The 18,826-nt window shown below is 45.4% G+C and overlaps 1 protein-coding gene across 1 annotated transcript; it reads left to right on the top strand.

The window, feature by feature from the left end:
* The first annotated feature begins 2,499 nt into the window (after positions 1–2,499).
* Positions 2,500–18,565, top strand: zeb2a (zinc finger E-box binding homeobox 2a). The gene is made up of 9 exons (XM_054614809.1): positions 2,500–2,506; positions 3,858–4,154; positions 5,683–5,733; positions 5,838–6,032; positions 6,325–6,539; positions 9,037–9,142; positions 9,837–11,761; positions 12,397–12,577; positions 15,891–18,565. The coding sequence occupies exons 1-9, from the start codon at positions 2,500–2,502 to the stop codon at positions 16,469–16,471; spliced, it is 3,558 nt and encodes a 1,185-aa protein (XP_054470784.1). The 3' UTR covers positions 16,472–18,565.
* The last annotated feature ends 261 nt before the right edge of the window (positions 18,566–18,826 follow it).

Below are 18,826 nucleotides of genomic sequence, written 5' to 3'. Positions count from 1 at the left end.
GACTTTATGTTCTTTTGAAGTGATGTTGAAGTGGAAGTGGTTCCAGTGTTTTGACTGAATAACTCACCTCCTCATGAACAGCTGGAGGTGTTGTTGGTCGTAGCAGAGGAGAGGATGAAGAGCTGAGAGGAGAGAGAGGGAGGAGGGGGAGGAGAGAGAGGGAGGAGATTAATGTGTCTTTGTAAACGCCCTGGTCGGGGGGGTCGTCCTCTCTGTTCTTTGTCCTCGTTCTCTGAATGGACACAAAGGACGGACGGTTCTGTGAGATCAGCAGGTCCAACAATAAGGAGCTGAAGGTGTTTGTGTGTGTTTGTGCGTGTGCGTGTGTGCGTGTGTGTGTGTGCGTGTGTGTGTGTGTTTGTGCGTGTGCGTGTGTGTGTGTGTGTGTGTGTGTGTGTGTGTGTGTATGTGTGTGTGTTTGTGTGTGGAGGCACAAAATGGTGGACGGTGTTTTCAGACGGCTGTGTTGCCCCCGGTGACATCTGCCACTCTCTGCCAGAGTCATGTGACCCGGCGGGCAAACAGCGCTGTGAATGGCTTTTGTTTAGGAGGTCAAACCAACGCCACGGCGACCAACCGACCAATCACAGCGCACACACACACACACACACACACACACACACACACACACACACACACACACACACACACACACACACACAGGTTTAAGGTGGACTGATTCCTGATTCAGAAATAAGAGTTGGCTTCTTGTTCTCGCTGAGTTGATTTTTAATCGTCATGTCGTCAACGTTCTCCTGAACTTTTTACATATATTATATTTTAATGTGTTTAAAGTTTCTCTGTTCATCAGACATCTAGTATTTATTGATATATAACATATATATATATATATAGATATCCATATCTATATACATATGGATATGGATATGTATATATATATGGATCAAACAGCAGAGGATGTGAACACTTCTTCTTCTTCAGGTCAGATTCCTTCAGCCAAAAGGCAAACAGCACAATAGCAGTGGGGGGGGGTGTTTGGGGGGGCTCACATACCTTCGACCACACAACGAGCATTCACGTCTCACTTTTCAGCTCTTTCTCTGCTGCCTCTCATCACAGAGGGCTTTACCGTCTAAATCCTGCTGGTCACACCTCTTATTAAAGCCCAGTTTGTCCCACGACCCCCCTCCCCCACCCCCACTCTTGGTATTCAGCCCAGGTCAGCAGATTTCTGCCCGGCCCACCGTGGCTCCCCTTTTTAATTTGCACCTGTTGTGCAGTTGTCGGGAGGCGAGAGCTGCAGACAAAGATCATGTTATAGAGATATGAGCCGACACAGAGGAAGGCTGCGTTTCATTTATGCTCCTGAACGCACCATGTAGAGCTTAAAGTTTACAGTTGTATTTATGCTCCTGAACACACCATGTAGAGCTTTATTTATGCTCCTGAACACACCATGTAAAGCTTTATTTATGCTCCTGAACGCACCATGTAGAGCTTAAAGTTTACAGTTGTATTTATGCTCCTGAACACACCATGTAGAGTTTTATTTATGCTACTTAACGCTCCATGTAGAGCTTTATCTATGCTCCTGAACACACCATGATAAGTTGTATTTATCCTCCTGAACGCACCATGTAGAGTTTAAAGTTTACAGTTGTATTTATGCTCCTGAACACAACATTTAGAGCTTTATTTATGCTCCTGAACACACCATGTAGAGCTTTATTTATCCTCCTGAACGCACCATGTAGAGCTTTATTTATGCTCCTGAACGCACCATGTAGAGCTTAAAGTTTACAGTTGTATTTATGCTCCTGAATGCACCATGTAGAGCTTAAAGTTTACAGTTGTATTTATGCTCCTGAACACACCATGTAGAGTTTTATTTATGCTACTTAACGCTCCATGTAGAGCTTTATCTATGCTCCTGAACACACCATGATAAGTTGTATTTATCCTCCTGAACGCACCATGTGGAGTTTAAAGTTTACAGTTGTATTTATCCTCCTGAACACACCATGTAGAGTTTAAAGTTTACAGTTGTATTTATGCTCCTGAACGCACCATGTAGAGTTTAAAGTTTACAGTTGTATTTATGCTCCTGAACGCACCATGTAGAGTTTAAAGTTTACAGTTGTATTTATGCTCCTGAATGCACCATGTCGAGTTTAAAGTTTACAGTTGTATTTATGCTCCTGAATGCACCATGTCGAGTTTAAAGTTTACAGTTGTATTTATGCTCCTGAACGCACCATGTAGAGTTTAAAGTTTACAGTTGTATTTATGCTCCTGAACGCACCATGTCGAGTTTAAAGTTTACAGTTGTATTTATGCTCCTGAACGCACCATGTAGAGTTTAAAGTTTACAGTTGTATTTATGCTCCTGAACGCACCATGTCGAGTTTAAAGTTTACAGTTGTATTTATGCTCCTGAACGCACCATGTCGAGTTTAAAGTTTGCAGTTGTATTTATGCTCCTGAACGCACCATGTCGAGTTTAAAGTTTACAGTTGTATTTATGCTCCTGAACGCACCATGTCGAGTTTAAAGTTTACAGTTTGAGACTGGCAGCAGATAAAATAAGCAGAAATAGTTTCAGCCTCCTCAGATATACGACCTCTATTAGAACCTCTATTAGAACCTCTATTAGAACCTCTATTAGGACCTCTATTAGGACCTCTATTAGAACCTCTATTATAACCTCTATTAGGACCTCTTTTATAACCTCTATTAGGACCTCTATTAGAACCTCTTTTAGGACCTCTATTAGAACCTCTATTAGGACCTCTTTTATAACCTCTATTAGGACCTCTATTAGAACCTCTTTTAGGACCTCTATTAGAACCTCTATTATAACCTCTATTAGGACCTCTTTTATAACCTCTATTAGGACCTCTATTAGAACCTCTATTAGAACCTCTATTAGAACCTCTATTAGAACCTCTATTAGGACCTCTTTTATAACCTCTATTAGGACCTCTATTAGAACCTCTTTTAGGACCTCTATTAGAACCTCTATTATAACCTCTATTAGGACCTCTTTTATAACCTCTATTAGAACCTCTATTAGAACCTCTATTAGGACCTCTTTTATAACCTCTATTAGGACCTCTATTAGAACCTCTTTTAGGACCTCTATTAGAACCTCTATTATAACCTCTATTAGGACCTCTTTTATAACCTCTATTAGGACCTCTATTAGAACCTCTATTATGACCTCTATTAGAACCTCTTTTAGGACCTCTATTAGAACCTCTATTAGAACCTCTATTAGGACCTCTATTAGAACCTCTTTTAGGACCTCTTTTATAACCTCTATTATGACCTCTATTAGGACCTCTATTAGGACCTCTATTAGAACCTCTATTATGACCTCTATTAGAACCTCTATTAGGACCTCTTTTATAACCTCTATTATGACCTCTATTAGGACCTCTATTAGGACCTCTATTAGAACCTCTATTATGACCTCTATTAGAACCTCTATTAGAACCTCTATTATAATCTATATTAGGTTTCTATAAGAACCTCTGGTCCTCCCCCCCATCCCTACAGTCCTCAGCTGGTGTCAGGGTTCTAGTGGATCCACGTGGTTCTGAAAGCACCTCTTTCTGTTAAATCCTTCACTTTGCTGACGATGAGCTTGTTTACGTCCGTAATACTTTCACAGCGTGGTGAAGAACTTGTTCTTTAATTATTCATGTTTTGGTGTTTAGTTGTTTTATTTTAACTTCCTGTTGTTTTGACTCTGTTTCCCTCCGTTTACAGTCTTTATGCTAAGCTAGGCTAACTAGGTGCAAAGCATTCTGCAATGTGTGTTCAGCGTAATAGTAGTACTAGTCGTGGTCCTCCTCCTGGTCTGGGTCTAACATGTGCTGGTGTCTGTGTTTCAGTGCTGAACTATGAGGATGTGGTGGAGACGGGTTCAGAGACAGACGAGGACGACAGGACTCTGGTCTCTGAGGACAACGGCCTCGTTAATGGAGACGGAGGAGGAGGTGGAGGAGAAGGTGGAGGAGGAGGAGGAGAGGATGAAGAGGTGGGCAGCCCGGCCGGTGTTCCCCTACTGGAGGCATCTCCCCGGGTTGCCCACGCCCTGCTGTCCTACCGGGACCAGGAGGAGGGACATCAGGACCCCCATCAGCACTGGAGACTCAGAGACGAGACCAACAGAGACCTGAACGGCAGCGGTGAGTCCACGACATGGTCACTACGGTAGCATGTGTGTGTATTTATATATATATTTATGTACATATACATTCCTTTGTGTCTGATTGACTTCACCTTGTTTCTTTTACTTTCACTCTTTGTCCGAACATTCAGTTGTCCTCACACACACACACATATACATATGTATGTTGTGTCTCGGTTGAAATGAAATGAAACTCTTTTAAATCATTTCTTTCTTCAGATGAAATTATTCATTATTTATTCCAGAAGTCTAAAATTACATATTTATTTATTCCCCTTTTCCCCTCGGGGTTATAGTATGGAGGGGGAGTCAGCGCTCCTCCTCCCCCCTCCTCCCTCTCTGTGGTAGTGGGAGGGAGGAGGAGGTGCGTTCCTCCTTTGAAGGGCTGAATGAAGCTTATGATAGTTTGACTCCTGGTGAGGAGTCCCTTGAGGAGAAGGAGGAGTCACATGAGAAGGAGGAAGAGGAGGAGTCACATGAGGAGGCGACACAATCGGTTCACTCGATAATTTCGTTGGAGTTGACTCCGCCTCTAAAGTGGACGAGAGCAGCAGCAGCAGGGGGCGCTGAAAAAAAAATGCGATCAAGAGGAACAGTGTTCAGCCTTCAATGAAAACACAGGAAGTCATTGAAACGTTTACTTCATGTTGGTGACGTTTGTAGGCTACCTGTAGTTTATAGACTACGTTTATAGGCTACCTGTAGTTTATAGACTACGTTTGTAGGCTACCTGTAGTTTATAGACTGCGTTTATAGGCTACCTGTAGTTTATAGACTACGTTTGTAGGCTACCTGTAGTTTATAGACTGCGTTTATAGGCTACCTGTAGTTTATAGACTGCGTTTGTAGACTACCTGTAGTTTATAGACTGCGTTTGTAGGCTACCTGTAGTTTATAGACTGCGTTTGTAGACTACCTGTAGTTTATAGACCACGTTTGTAGGCCACCTGTAGTTTATAGACTACGTTTGTAGGCTACCTGTAGTTTATAGGCTACGTTTGTAGGCTACCTGTAGTTTATAGACTGCGTTTGTAGACTACCTGTAGTTTATTATAAGCCTCATCATTGCACAACATGAGTCCACTAGTCAACAATCTAGCGTCCAATCTTACATTTACACAGAAAATAAGAATTTTCTACAAAACGTGGTGTTTGTTGTCAAAACTAAGAGCCAATCAGCTCTTTGATCAGGAGACAGCAGGCGTTTCCCATCATGCACTGGGCCATGCAGTCAGCTCTAAAACCTGCAGCCGCCTCGCTCTCTGAGGTCATCGTTGAACACGTGTTCATGACATCAGAGTCGGGATCAAGTCGGACACAAATCTACCCAGCATGCATTGTGCGGCGATCGCCGGTGATCGATTCTGATCAGGATTGATCATCTCCAACGAACCCAATATCAGCAAAATACCTTCAGACTGTGTCAGGGAGGAGGAGCAGGAGGAGGAGGAAGAGGTGGAAGAGGAGGAGGAGGAGCAGGATGTGGATAAAATGACTAAATGTAAATATGTTTTCTCTTTTAACAGACGACAGGAAAGACGAGTATGAAGCTGTCAGTCCAGAAGGAAACAGAATAGGTGACCACCACAACAACCACAACAACAGTCCATATTATATGTTGTCATCATAAATATGAATATATATAAATATGTATATAATCACACATGTTTCCTGTGATCAGTGAGGCGACTGGACGGCGTCTCTGAACTGGACCAGTACTTCCTGAAACGCAAACTTGAGGATGGAGATGGTCACCCGGCAACCATCGCCGAGTACCTGCAGCGCAGCGACACCGCCGTCATTTACCCAGAAGCCCCGGAGGAGGTGACGCGACAGGGCACGCCCGAAGCCAGTGGTCAGGACGAGAGCGAGCACGGTGAGACGAGTCATCAGACAGTCAAAGTCTAATATATATGTATATGTGTATATTGATATATATATATACACACACATATATATATATACAGTATATATATATGGGTGTATATATACACATATACTGTATGTATATACATATATATAGTATTATGTCCTAAATGACTTCATGAAATAAATAAAAGCAGACAAACAATACAGCACTAATGTTAAGTTGATTAGTAATACGTTGTGTTGTAGTCCTTAAAGCAGCAGCGAGCCCTGACCTTTGACCTCTCTCTGTCTGTGCTCAGAGCTGCTGTCCGGTACACCTGACGCCTTCGCCCAGCTGCTCACCTGTCCGTACTGCGAGCGCGGCTACAAGCGCCTGTCGTCTCTGAAGGAACACATCAAGTATCGCCACGAGAGGAGCGAGGAGAACTTCTGCTGCCCGCTGTGTGCCGACAGCTTCGGACAGCGAGCACAGCTGGAGCGTCACATGACCACGCACCAACCGGCAGGAGACCAGGTACGCTCACCTGAGACCCGCCTCCTCTTTCAATGGTTCTGTTCAAGAGTCCCGTCACATGACGGCAGAGGAAGAGTTTCATTAACTCAAACTAAACTGCTGATCCTCTTTGAGTTTAGTTTAAAACAAGACTTCTGCATCGTTTCAGACGCATTCCTCAACATTTTAAATAAAGTTTGAACAGTTTGGACACAGAGTTTATTTTTAGTGCTTTAAAATAAAGCAGAACATACAAATATCTCCAGAGGATCGAGGACGGAGCCTTGAGGAACTCCATAAGTCACTTTTGATCCGAACCGGTTGGCTTGGTGCCAATGACTTGACGAGTCGATAGACATAAAGAGTATCAGTCACTGAGGTGAAGATGGACCAATCATCTGCTGGTTTCAGTTTCTCAGGATGCTCCACAGTTTATCTTCGTCATGTCTCACCTTCCTTCTTAAAAATACATTTTATAGACAAGACCATTAATCAATGAAAACAATATTTATCTGCAGCCCCAAATGAAGCTGTTATTATCTTATAGATCAAAGCTGTCAGTCCTCTGTCTGGTCCTCAGTCTGGTCCTGGTTCCTCTGTCTGGTCCTCACTCTGGTCCTGGTTCCTCTGTCTGGTCCTCAGACCTTTGTCTGGTCCTCAGTCCTCTGTCTGGTCCTCAGTCCTCTGTCTGGTCCTCAGACCTGTATCTCTGGTCTGGTTTCAGTGTGAACACAGTTCAGGGTGTTAACGGTAATCTAATGACCGGCCGAGTTAAACGCTTCACGCTGACCCTCATGATCCACTGACTCCACTGATCATAATGAGGTCAGAGGGGACCTCGAATCAGCGTCTCAGAGGAGCTCCCGGTCTTCAGACCTGAACTCCCCCCCCCCAGCAGATGGTCTCTTCTCTGCTAAACCCTAATCCCCAAAGGACTTTAAGTGCCTGTTTAGTTGTGTACGTGTTTTGAGTTAAACTGTTAAAGAGATCCATCACGTCCGTCACATGATCCACTGCTTTATATCAGAACCTTCTTTAATACCTAAACTACTGCGTACTACTGTGTACTACTGTGTACTACTGTGTACTACTGTGTACTACTGTGACCACACAGGAAGTACAAAGCTGCTGATTTAATACATCTTTAGAGTAGAATAAAATATAAATAACAGCAGTTACTATATATAGAGCAAGTATTAGTATTAAATATATAGTACAGGAATAAGTATTAGTATTAAATATATAGTACAGGAATAAGTATTAGTATTAAATAGATAGTACAGGAATAAGTATTAGTATTAAATATATAATACAGGAATAAGTATTAGTATTAAATATATAGTACAGGAATAAGTATTAGTATTAAATAGATAGTACAGGAATAAGTATTAGTATTAAATATATAGTACAGGAATAAGTATTAGTATTAAATATATAGTGAAGGTATAAATATTAGTATAAAATATATAGTGATGGTATAAGTATTAGAGTTTTAGTATATAATATGTAGTGCAGGTATAATTATTAGTACACAATATATATTGTAAAGTACTAGTAAAACAGTTGTGTAATCACAACCTGAACACGAATAGTGTTGAATACATAATAATAATATAAATACTTACTTCCATATTTCAGAGATCCTTGTTGTTTCATGTTTTCATCTAACCCTCCCCCCCAGCATCATCTCTATACGTTCTCTACAGTCTGGTGGGGGGGGTTTCCCCAGCATCATCTCTATACGTTCTCTACAGTCTGGTGGGGGGGTTCTCCCCAGCATCATCTCTATACAGTCGTTCTCATCATCTCGTTCTCTAGTCTGGGGGGGGGGGTTCTCCCCAGCATCATCATCTCTATCGTTCTCTATGCGTTCTCTACTGGGGGGGGGTTCTCCCCAGCATCATCTCTATACGTTCTCTATGCGTTCTCTACTGGGGGGGGTTCTCCCCAGCATCATCTCTATACGTTCTCTATGCGTTCTCTACTGGGGGGGTTCTCCCCAGCATCATCTCTATACGTTCTCTATGCGTTCTCTACTGGGGGGTTCTCCCCAGCATCATCTCTATACGTTCTCTATGCGTTCTCTACTGGGGGGGGGTTCTCCCCAGCATCATCTCTATACGTTCTCTATGCGTTCTCTACTGGGGGGGGGGGGTTCTCCCCAGCATCATCTCTACGTTCTCTATGGGGGGGTTCTCCCGTTCTCTACTATGCGGGGGGGTTCTCCCCAGCATCATCTCTATGTGTTCTCTATGCGTTCTCTACTGGGGGGGTTCTCCCCAGCATCATCTCTATGTGTTCTCTATGCGTTCCCTTTGTTTATCTCTATTTGCATTTCTCATGAGGGGAATGAGCAGCGACACTAGAACACAGTCGGCCCACACGCTTTCTCACAACGTGTTTCTGATATCAGATCTGTTCTCTACATACGAGCTTCTGTTCCGCTCTCGTCTGATCCCTCTCTGCTCAGCGACTCCCACTCGTCCTCTCAACTTAATCTGTTGTTCTCTGTCTGCAGCCGCCGCTCAGCGAAGCAGCTGGAAACCGCAAGTTCAAATGCAGTGAGTGTGGAAAAGCCTTCAAGTACAAACATCACCTGAAGGAGCATCTCCGTATTCACAGCGGTGAGTCGTCTTCATATCATCATAACCTTCTGCTGGATGACTCATCACCTGTTTCACATTAGAGCAGTTCATCACAGCTCAACAATAAAACAACGTTTCTGTGAACAGAATCAACCATGACTTCATTTATCTTTGACCTTTTCCTTCAACAACACTGATCCTGTTAGTGATGGGTTCACGTTGACACTTTATGTCAAATCATTCTGCTACAATAACTGAAACATAGAGGAAAAGTTAAATGGAATAAAGTAATAATACTCTCTCTCTCTCTCTCTCTCTCTCTCTCTATATATATATATATATATATATATATATATATAGAGAGAGATATATATATATATATATATTTCAGTCTGAACCAACGTGGTGGACAGACAGACAGACTCACATTAGCATCCGTACTGCTAGCATGGCTAACGTTCTACCCACCAAACTTTTACAAGGTGTGGACCAAACGTAGCAGACGAAACTAAATTCATACGTTTTGTAATGAACTTTAATGTCATCGTTGAGGAGCGGAAGGCGACCCATTGAACTACATCCTGACTTTTACTAGGTAGTTCTACGGAACCATTTTATCTGCCAAATCAAAAGTAGTAAACTGTCCAATCTGCTGTTTTATCCTGAACTACCAGATAAAAATGTTTTCATCAGATCTCAAATCAGGTTCTAAACATTCTGTGTTGTGTTGCAGGTGAGAAGCCGTACGAGTGCTCCAACTGTAAGAAGCGGTTCTCCCACTCCGGCTCCTACAGCTCCCACATCAGCAGCAAGAAATGCATCGGCCTGATTGCCGTCAACGGACGAGTGCGCAATGGAAATAACGGCAAGCCGGGTTCCTCCCCCAACTCCACGACCTCATCGCCCGGAAGCCCCGCCCTCGCACAGCTCCGCCACAAACTGGAAAACGGGCGCCCGCTCGGCCCTCTAGACCAACAGGGTCCACTCAACATCAAAGCCGAGCCGATCGACTTCAACGAGTACCGGCTGCTGATGGCCTCTCAGCACGGATTTGGGGGATCGGGGGTCTACCTGAACAGCCGTGGTGGAAGCCCACTGGGGGTCCACAGTTCCTCCCAGAGCCCCCTCCAACATCTTGGGGGCTTGGGGCTGGACCTTCCCCTGCTGGGCTTCTCGGGTTCCTTCGGGAACAACCTGAGCGAGGTGCAGAAGGTGCTTCAGATTGTGGACAACACAGTGTGCAGGCAGAAGATGGATGGGAACCCGGAGGAGATCTCCAAGCTCAGGGCCTACATGAGGGAGCTGGGGGCCCAGATGGAGGAGCAGAGGCTGGCCCAGGCCGGCTTTCAGGTGGTGGGCCATGGCAGCCCCACGAAGAGCATCATCGACTACACGCTGGAGAAGGTCAACGAGGCCAAGAGTCTGATCGACGACTCCAAGAGGCAAATGGACATCAAGAAGGAGAAGCCAAACCACTCAACGGATCTCAGCGGTGAGGAGAAATCTCACGATGGCCACAACCAGTTCCTGCCATTCTCCTGCCAGTACTGCAAGGAGAACTTCACCGGGCCGATCCCGCTGCATCAACACGAGCGCTACCTGTGCAACATGAACGAGGAGATCAAAGCAGTCCTGCAGCCGACCGACAGCCGTCCTTCTGGAGGCAGGGAGGCGATACCTGGTGAGCAGTCCACTAACGAGCAGGCCACCAGTCCCATCAACGCCTTCAAGGACCATGTGTCGGTGCTCAAGGCCTACTTTGCCATGAACACTGAGCCCAACTCGGAGGAACTGCTCAAGATTTCCACTGCTGTCGGCCTTCCTCAAGAGTTCGTCAAGGAGTGGTTTGCCCAGTGGAAGAGCCAAAACCCCCACGGAGGCCATCTGAGGAAGAAGTCGCCCCCTCCTGACCGTGGCGGACTGGATGTCATCCACTGCTTTAGCCGGTCACCCATGTCCCATCCTACCGTAGATTTACACCGAGGCTACGCTAACGGTGACGCCTCCCACAGACTCACAAAGGCCAACCAGTTCAAGGGCAAGAGGGAGACAACCGGGGACAAACAACTAGACCCCTTAGACCACTTGAGGAGCAACACTCCGTCCCCCCTCAACCTTTCCTCTACTTCCTCCAAAAACTCTGTGAGTAGCTGTTACACTCCGAACAGCCTGTTTTCTGAAGATGCCCACGGGGATACACCACTGGACCTGTCACTGCCCAAACACATGGCCCAGAAGCTCATGTCTGTGAGAGAGAAGCAACACAGGCCCAACGGCTTTACCATTCAGCGCAACGGCGAGGCGCTCAGGCGAGAACATGTGTCCCGGCCCTTAGATCTGGTCAACATCAAGAAAGAAGTCCTGGGCTCAGATGGTGGAGGGAACTCCCTCCACCATCTGGAGAAAAGCACCAGTCCCATCTTTGGGATTAACCCCTTTGCTGGGGGTCCCGTTTACACCTCCCTGCCCCCTCACGGAGCGTTTCCTCCGCCCACCTTCATGTCTTCTGCCCAGGCCACCATCCCGGGTCTCAGGTCCTACCCAGGACTGGACCCCATGAGCTTCCTGCCTCACATGGCCTACACCTACGCCACCGAGGCAGCCACGTTTGCTGAAATGCAGCAGAGGAGAAAGTACCAACGGAAACCAGGCTTCCAGGTAAAACCAGTGAACAATCTACATGTTGTCTTTTGTCTAAACCTAAATGACCAGGTTAGAGTCTGGTTCAGTTTAGGTCGGGGGGCAGAACAACTCAGCACACGGTCCGTTAGAAGCTCTTCAGTAGATTTAGATCCAATCACATCAGAGCCTGAACTCCAAGGCCACGTGACCCCGTCGACTTCTGTTTTCATCTTTCAACCTCAACATTTGAGCCAAAAACAGCAAGAAGTCAGAAGGTTCAGAAGACTGGACCTCTGTAACACTCAGTGAGGTGGTGAGGTGCAGTCAGAAGGTTCAGAACAGAACAGATACTCTTGGAGGTTGGGTGAGATTGTTTTGTTGTAGTTCTGGTGATGAGAGTTCCTTCCTTTTTGGTTTTTGGTGGCGGAATGATGAGTTGGTCTTGGATGAACTACTTTCTGTCTTCATCTGTGAACACGATACCTCCTCGTCCCATATGTCCTGGTTTAAGTGTCCCCTGGATGAAGGGACTTACCCAGTTTGGGCCTTTAAGCTCTGTCCAGACTTGGGATCATGGAGGCTGTGGGGGGGTCGGACCAGAAGGTGTCTCTGAGCATGGAGCTAACAGGTGTGGGATTATCAGACGTATTGAATGTGTGTCTGTGTCTCAGGGGGAGCTGCTGGACGGGACGGCGGACTATCTGTCGGGCCTGGACGACCTGACAGACAGCGACTCGCTGCTGTCCAGGAAGAAGATGAAGAAGACTGAAAGTGGTATGTACGCGTGTGACTTGTGCGACAAAACATTCCAGAAGACCAGTTCCCTCCTAAGACACAAATATGAGCACACAGGTATATATAACATTTGGACACTTCTTTTTTTACCCCCCCCCCCCCTTCTCTTTTGTTTCATCCTCTTTGGTTTGATTCGGTCACGTAGATCCTCACCTGTAGTTCTGTCCTTCTGTCTGCGGTTCCTCTTTGATCTCTGTGAAGCGTTAACATGTTCCTTTCTTTTCAGCGGGGGGGTCATCTCACATGAGAGACCGTTACATAAACATGCAGCGCCACGAATATCCTCATTCAGCCTGTGATGTGTTTGTGTGAGGAGGAGGAGGAGGAGGAGGAGGAGGTGTGCATGTGTGTGAGAGAGAGATCAAAAGGAAATATTCATTATTAATCACAGCAGAGAGACGGTGGTGTTTACATCCTTCACGTGGAAACAAACAGATGTGTGATATGAGTAGAATGAGTAAACATCTCAGTGAACTCTGAACCCTGAATGTAGAAACAAGAACACAGAGTTCATCTATGTGTCTGGTCCAAACACTAACCGATGATCGACCTCCTTAAAGACTGATGGAACCATCAGGTCTCTTCATCAACCTGAACCCTCTGATGCATTAACTATAGAACCCACTGAACGTTCTTAAAGAACACTGATATCTCTGAGAGCTCTGGAGGAATCAGGGGAACATTTCTACTTAAAAACGTTTTGTACATTTTAACGTTCTCGAGGGGACTTTGTGTGGATGACACAAATCCACTGAACCCTGTTCAGAAACAGAACCGTGTTTTCAGAAGAAGTTTGGTGGAAACGAGCCGACGTCTCACCTGAGAACTGAGACCTGATCCACCTCGTTTCTCTGGCTTTCATCATCCAGGGCCGCCCCCCCGACACCCGGAGCAGGAACCCACCGTCTCGCTCATTCTAGATGTGTGTGTGTGTGTGTGTGTGTGTGTGTGTGTGTGTGTGTGTGTGTGTGTGTGTGTGTGTGTGTGTGTGTGTGTGTGTGTGTGTGTGTGTGTGTGTGTGTGTGTGTTACAGTAACCCATGCCAGCGATGGTGGATGTTACAGTCGTTCCGGTCTATTTGTGGCTACGATCTGCCTGCATGTGTGTTTGTGAGGACTGTCCATGTACGCGCATGCTTTGTATGTGTATGTGTGTGTGTGTGTGCGTTTGTGTGTGTGTTGCTGTTGTCGGTGTGAAGCTGTGTTTTGGTGAGTGTGTGTGTGCGTGGGACTTGTGTTTGGACGTCGTTCAGCAGCCTGAAGCGTCGTGTTCAGAGTCAGATGGAAGAAATTATCACTCGTATGGAAGACGTAGTAAATCCAGGAGTGTGTGTGTGTGTGTTACTGTGTGTGTGTGTGTGTGTTGTGTGTGTGTGTGTGTGTGTTGTGTGTGTGTGTGTGTGTGTGTGTGTGTGTGTGTGTGTGTGTGTGTGTGTGTGTGTGTGTGTGTGTGTGTGTGTGTGTGTGTGTGTGTGTTGGTGTTTGTGTTACTGTGTGTGTGTGTGTGTGTGTGTGTGTGTGTGTGTGTGTGTGTGTGTGTTGTGTGTGTGTGTTACTGTGTGTGTGTGTGTGTGTGTGTGTGTGTGTGTGTGTGTGTTGGTGTGTGTGTTACTGTGTGTGTGTGTGTGTGTGTGTGTGTGTGTGTGTGTGTTGGTGTGTGTGTTGGTGTGTGTGTTGTGTGTGTGTGTGTGTGTGTGTGTGTGTGTGTGTGTGTGTGTGTGTGTGTGTGTGTTACGGCAGTGAAGGATCCCTGCTCCTCTTCAGGTTTAGATCTGGTTCTAACACTAACTAGAACACTCATGTTGCACACGGTTCCTTTAAAGGTGCTTAATAGATCGGGAGCATTCTATTGACTCTCAACGGCTCTCAACATGGCGACGGCCGAGGCGGCTAGATATCTATCTAACAGCGCTAACAGAGCTAACAAAGCTAGCAAAGCTAACAGAGCTAACTGAGCTATCAGAGCTAACTGAGCTAACAGAGCTAGCCTGAGGGGAACAGGAGGATGGGTGCTGCGTTTCCACGACAACGCTGTCGCTCTGGACGATGTTATCAGCTGTAACCTCTAGAGCAGAGAGATGAACGCTCTCATGCACTAACATGCACGCTCTCATGCACTAACATGCACACTCTCATGCACTAACATGCACGCTCTCATGCACTAACAGGCACGCTCTCATGCACTAACATGCACACTCTCATGCACTAACATGCACGCTCTCATGCACTAACAGGCACACTCTCATGCACTAACATGCACACTCTCATGCACTAACATGCACTAACATGCACGCTCTCATGCACTAACATGCACACTCTCATGCACTAACATGCACATAACATGCACTAACAGGCTAACATCATGCACATAACTCTCATGCACTAACATGCACACTCTCATGCACTAACATGCACACTCTCATGCACTAACATGCACACTCTCATGCACTAACGTGCACTATTGATTGAATATCTCATGGAGCTCCTTTAACGTCTTTCATCACGTTTGATCTCTGATCCGTGATTTTAGTTCAAGATTCAAATCCTTCATTGAACTTTATTGATAACGTTGTTCTGAAGACAAACCTTTGTTGTTTAATGATGATGAGTCTGTAGTGTAGGAACAGTGTTCCTACAAATATTCATCCATTATGACGCCTCCTCCTACTCCTGACTCTCCTCCTCCTCCTGACTGTTCTCCTCCTCCTCCCGACTGTTCTCCTCCTCCTCCTGACTCTCCTCCTCCTCCCGACTGTTCTCCTCCTCCTCCTGACTCTCCTCCTCCTCCCTGACTGTTCTCCTCCTCCTCCTGACTGTTCTCCTCTCCTCCTCCTCCGACTGTTCTCCTCCTCCTCCCGACTCTCCTCCTCCTCCTCCCGACTGTTCTCCTCCTCCTCCTGACTCTCTCCTCCTCCTCCCGACTGTTCTCCTCCTCCTGACTGTCCTCCTCCTCCTCCCGACTGTTCTCCTCCTCCTCCTGACTCTCCTCCTCCTCCCGACTGTTCTCCTCCTCCTCCTGACTCCTCCTCCTCCTCGACTCCTGACTCTCCTCCTCCTCCTCCTGACTGTTCTCCTCCTCCTCCTGACTCTCCTCCTCCTCCTCCTGACTGTTCTCCTCCTCCTCCTGACTCTCCTCCTCCTCCTCCCTGTTCTGCTTCCTCCTCCTCCTCCTGACTCTCCTCCTCCTCCTCCTGACTGTTCTCCTCCTCCTCCTGACTCTCCTCCTCCTCCTCCTGACTGTTCTGCTCCTCCTCCTGACTCTCCTCCTCCTCCTCCTGACTGTTCTGCTCCTCCTCCTGACTCTCCTCCTCCTCCTCCTGACTGTTCTGCTCCTCCTCCTGACTGTTCTGCTCCTCCTTGTGTGTCTCCAGGGAAGCGTCCTCACCAGTGTCAGATCTGTAAGAAGGCCTTCAAACACAAACACCACCTCATTGAACACTCGCGCCTCCACTCCGGAGAGAAACCCTACCAGTGCGACAAGTGCGGCAAACGCTTCTCCCACTCGGGTTCGTACTCGCAGCACATGAACCACCGCTACTCCTACTGCAAGAGGGAGGCGGAGGAGCGCGAGGCGGCCGAGAGGGAGGCCAGGGACAAGGGGGGAGGAGGAGGAGCAGGAGGAGGAGCAGGAGGCCTGGAGCCCACCGAGCTGCTCATGAGGAGGGCCTACCTCCAGGGGCTCGGCCCGCTAGGATACTCGGACCCCGAGGACCAGCAGGAGGACGGTACCATCCTGAGGGACGGCAGCGAGGGAGGAGGACGGGAGGAGAGGGAGGAGGACAAGACGTACGAGGAGGTGGCAGACAGACGGGAGGCAAGTTTCAGGGAAGGAGAGGAGGTAGAGGAGGGGGAGGAGGAAGGAGACATGAGGAGCCAGACGGACACGACGCAGCTGATGGACGAGAGCTCAGGAGACGGGAAGAGGGACGGGAAGTCAGACCAGGAGGACTGATGGAGAGACAAAGAACGCTTTTATTTTGAAGGGCTGAACACAAATGATTGGAGCCAGACATCGTTTATCTCACTGTGATCTAGAACTACAGGCCCATCAGGTTAAGGTTCTTTGAATCTAACTTGGTTCTATCATCTCTGTGAAGTCCTGAAATATTACATTAACAATAAATAACCCTAAAACATAATGAAAGACACTTTACAAACGCAAACTTAGCTGAAAGTCCTTTTCTTTTGTTTTTACCGTTAGCTACCATGTTAGCTGGCTAATTTTAACTACGCAGCTAATGCTAACGTTTATTAGCAGTGTAACTCAACTTAGTAACGACTAAAGATGTAAAATCATGTAAACTACACTCAGGTTTCTAGCTGCTAGTTGATGAACAGATGCTAACCGCTCTGCTAACTCTGCTAGCATGTTCCTGGCTAAAAAGGTAGCGGTTAGCTCTCCAGCTACAGTGGTTCATGAACTAGCCCGGCACTACGTCAAATATTTAGCAAAAGAGATTCATCAGGCTGCTGCACCTTTAAAGGGTTTAATCAGAAAAACATCTGATCACCAAAACAACAATGTGATATGATTTCATTCTGATTAATCTCTACATTCAGGTTGTTTGTTAAATTACAGGGAACTTTAAAGTTCTGCAGGTAAATAAATCAAACGTCCCAGATGTTTGGCACACAGTTCAGATATCAGTTCTAAATGAAACCCAAGGCGGCTCTGTCATCAAAAATATGATCATCTGTGCTTTTCCTTCAGTCTAATTAATAAAATATTAATGTTATATATTATGAAATATATAAATATTATGATGCTGCTCAAATCATTTCTGTTCAGTCTTCAACCGAAGACACGACGACGTCATGAAGCCGGTGGGATTGTTTAAAGATCCACTTTATGCAAAAAAGAGAAATAAAAGAAGTAGTAATGATTATCATTATGAGAAGTGAAGCTGTTTTTAATGTACAGTATTATAAAGGCCTAAAAGCTGTGTGGTGCTATAATGTTCTTAACTTCCTGTGTCTCGTCGTGTTCCAAACCCCGCATCAGGAAATTGCACTTCTCGACTCCTCGAATCACTACAAAATAAAACAAAAATAATTAACAAAAGAAGAGGGAAAAAAGCCTGGAACACGCGGTCACTTCCTGTCGGTGTTGTTGTTTGTGTTGTGTCTCCTTTCACTGTGACCTTTTTTATTTGGATCCTGTTTGATTATTTTGCAAACTAACCACACGACTTTGGGCCTCCGGATTTCTGTTCTGTATGTGAAGGAACATTTAAACCTGTGTGATTTTCAAAATAAAATGTTGATGTAAGTCTTAAAAAGGAGAGGAAAGATAAAAATAAAAAGGACGGAGCTTTTGTTTGTGTGTTGAATTGTTTCTCCAGAGAAAGCCTTATATGCAAACCTGTTCACCTGTTTGTTCTGCAAAGTGCCATCCCTGTACAGTGCATCACCTGTTTCCTCTGCACCTCCTTTCATTCGTCAGTGTTACATAGATAGACGGCAGTTTGGTAGTTTACAAATGTTTGTGCAATTTTATCTTCTTTTTTGTTCCATGACAGTATTTCTTTTCTCAGTATTTTTTGTTTTTGTTGACTTTTCCAACACAAATTCAATTTTGTTTTTATTTGAGAATTTACCATTTTATTTATGTGAGTCATTTTATATTTCCTAATTTTATTTATTTCATACTGTAGTGTACAGTATTCGAGTTCCTCACAAATAGATATATTTTAGTAAAAATGTTTCTGTCATTGACTATTGGAGGAAAATATGAATAGAGCGTTCATGCTATTTGGAAAATGTCAAATGTTTTGCCTTTTGTTTTGTTTTTTTCCTTTGAAACTACTGGAAATTCTAAATTTGGGGAACTTTTGATACGATGATTATTGTGAAAACACTGTATTTTTGAGTTACATCCACTTTATTCATCCCACTGAGGAGACGAAGGACTGAAGATGATGAGGATGATGATGAAGGAATTCCTGAAATGTATGAAGTATTATTATTGAATTTTTAATTTCTCTTGGAAATGACCATGCTCGAATAAATGTAGCCAAATTAAATTTTAATAAAACTGTGTTATTCTTCTTGCACTTCTATTTGATTAATTAACACACACACATACACACATACACACACACACACACAGTGATGATGATGATGATGATGACGAAGATGATGGCGTCTGCTTTCACATCATCACATCAGGATGAACTCTGACAGGTTGGAGCCCGGCTGCAGTAAAATGAGAGGTTTTCTAAAGGGAGTCTGGTGGAACATCAAACATGAACATGAAAGAACCTGGAGGTGGAACTACTGACCTATTTTATATCGTAGAACAAATGTT

This window comes from Anoplopoma fimbria, chromosome 16 (assembly GCF_027596085.1).
Source record: "Anoplopoma fimbria isolate UVic2021 breed Golden Eagle Sablefish chromosome 16, Afim_UVic_2022, whole genome shotgun sequence".
In the NCBI taxonomy this organism is placed as follows: Eukaryota; Metazoa; Chordata; class Actinopteri; order Perciformes; family Anoplopomatidae; genus Anoplopoma; species Anoplopoma fimbria.
Note: the sequence above shows the minus strand (reverse complement) of the source record. Positions and strands in the feature narration are given on the sequence as shown.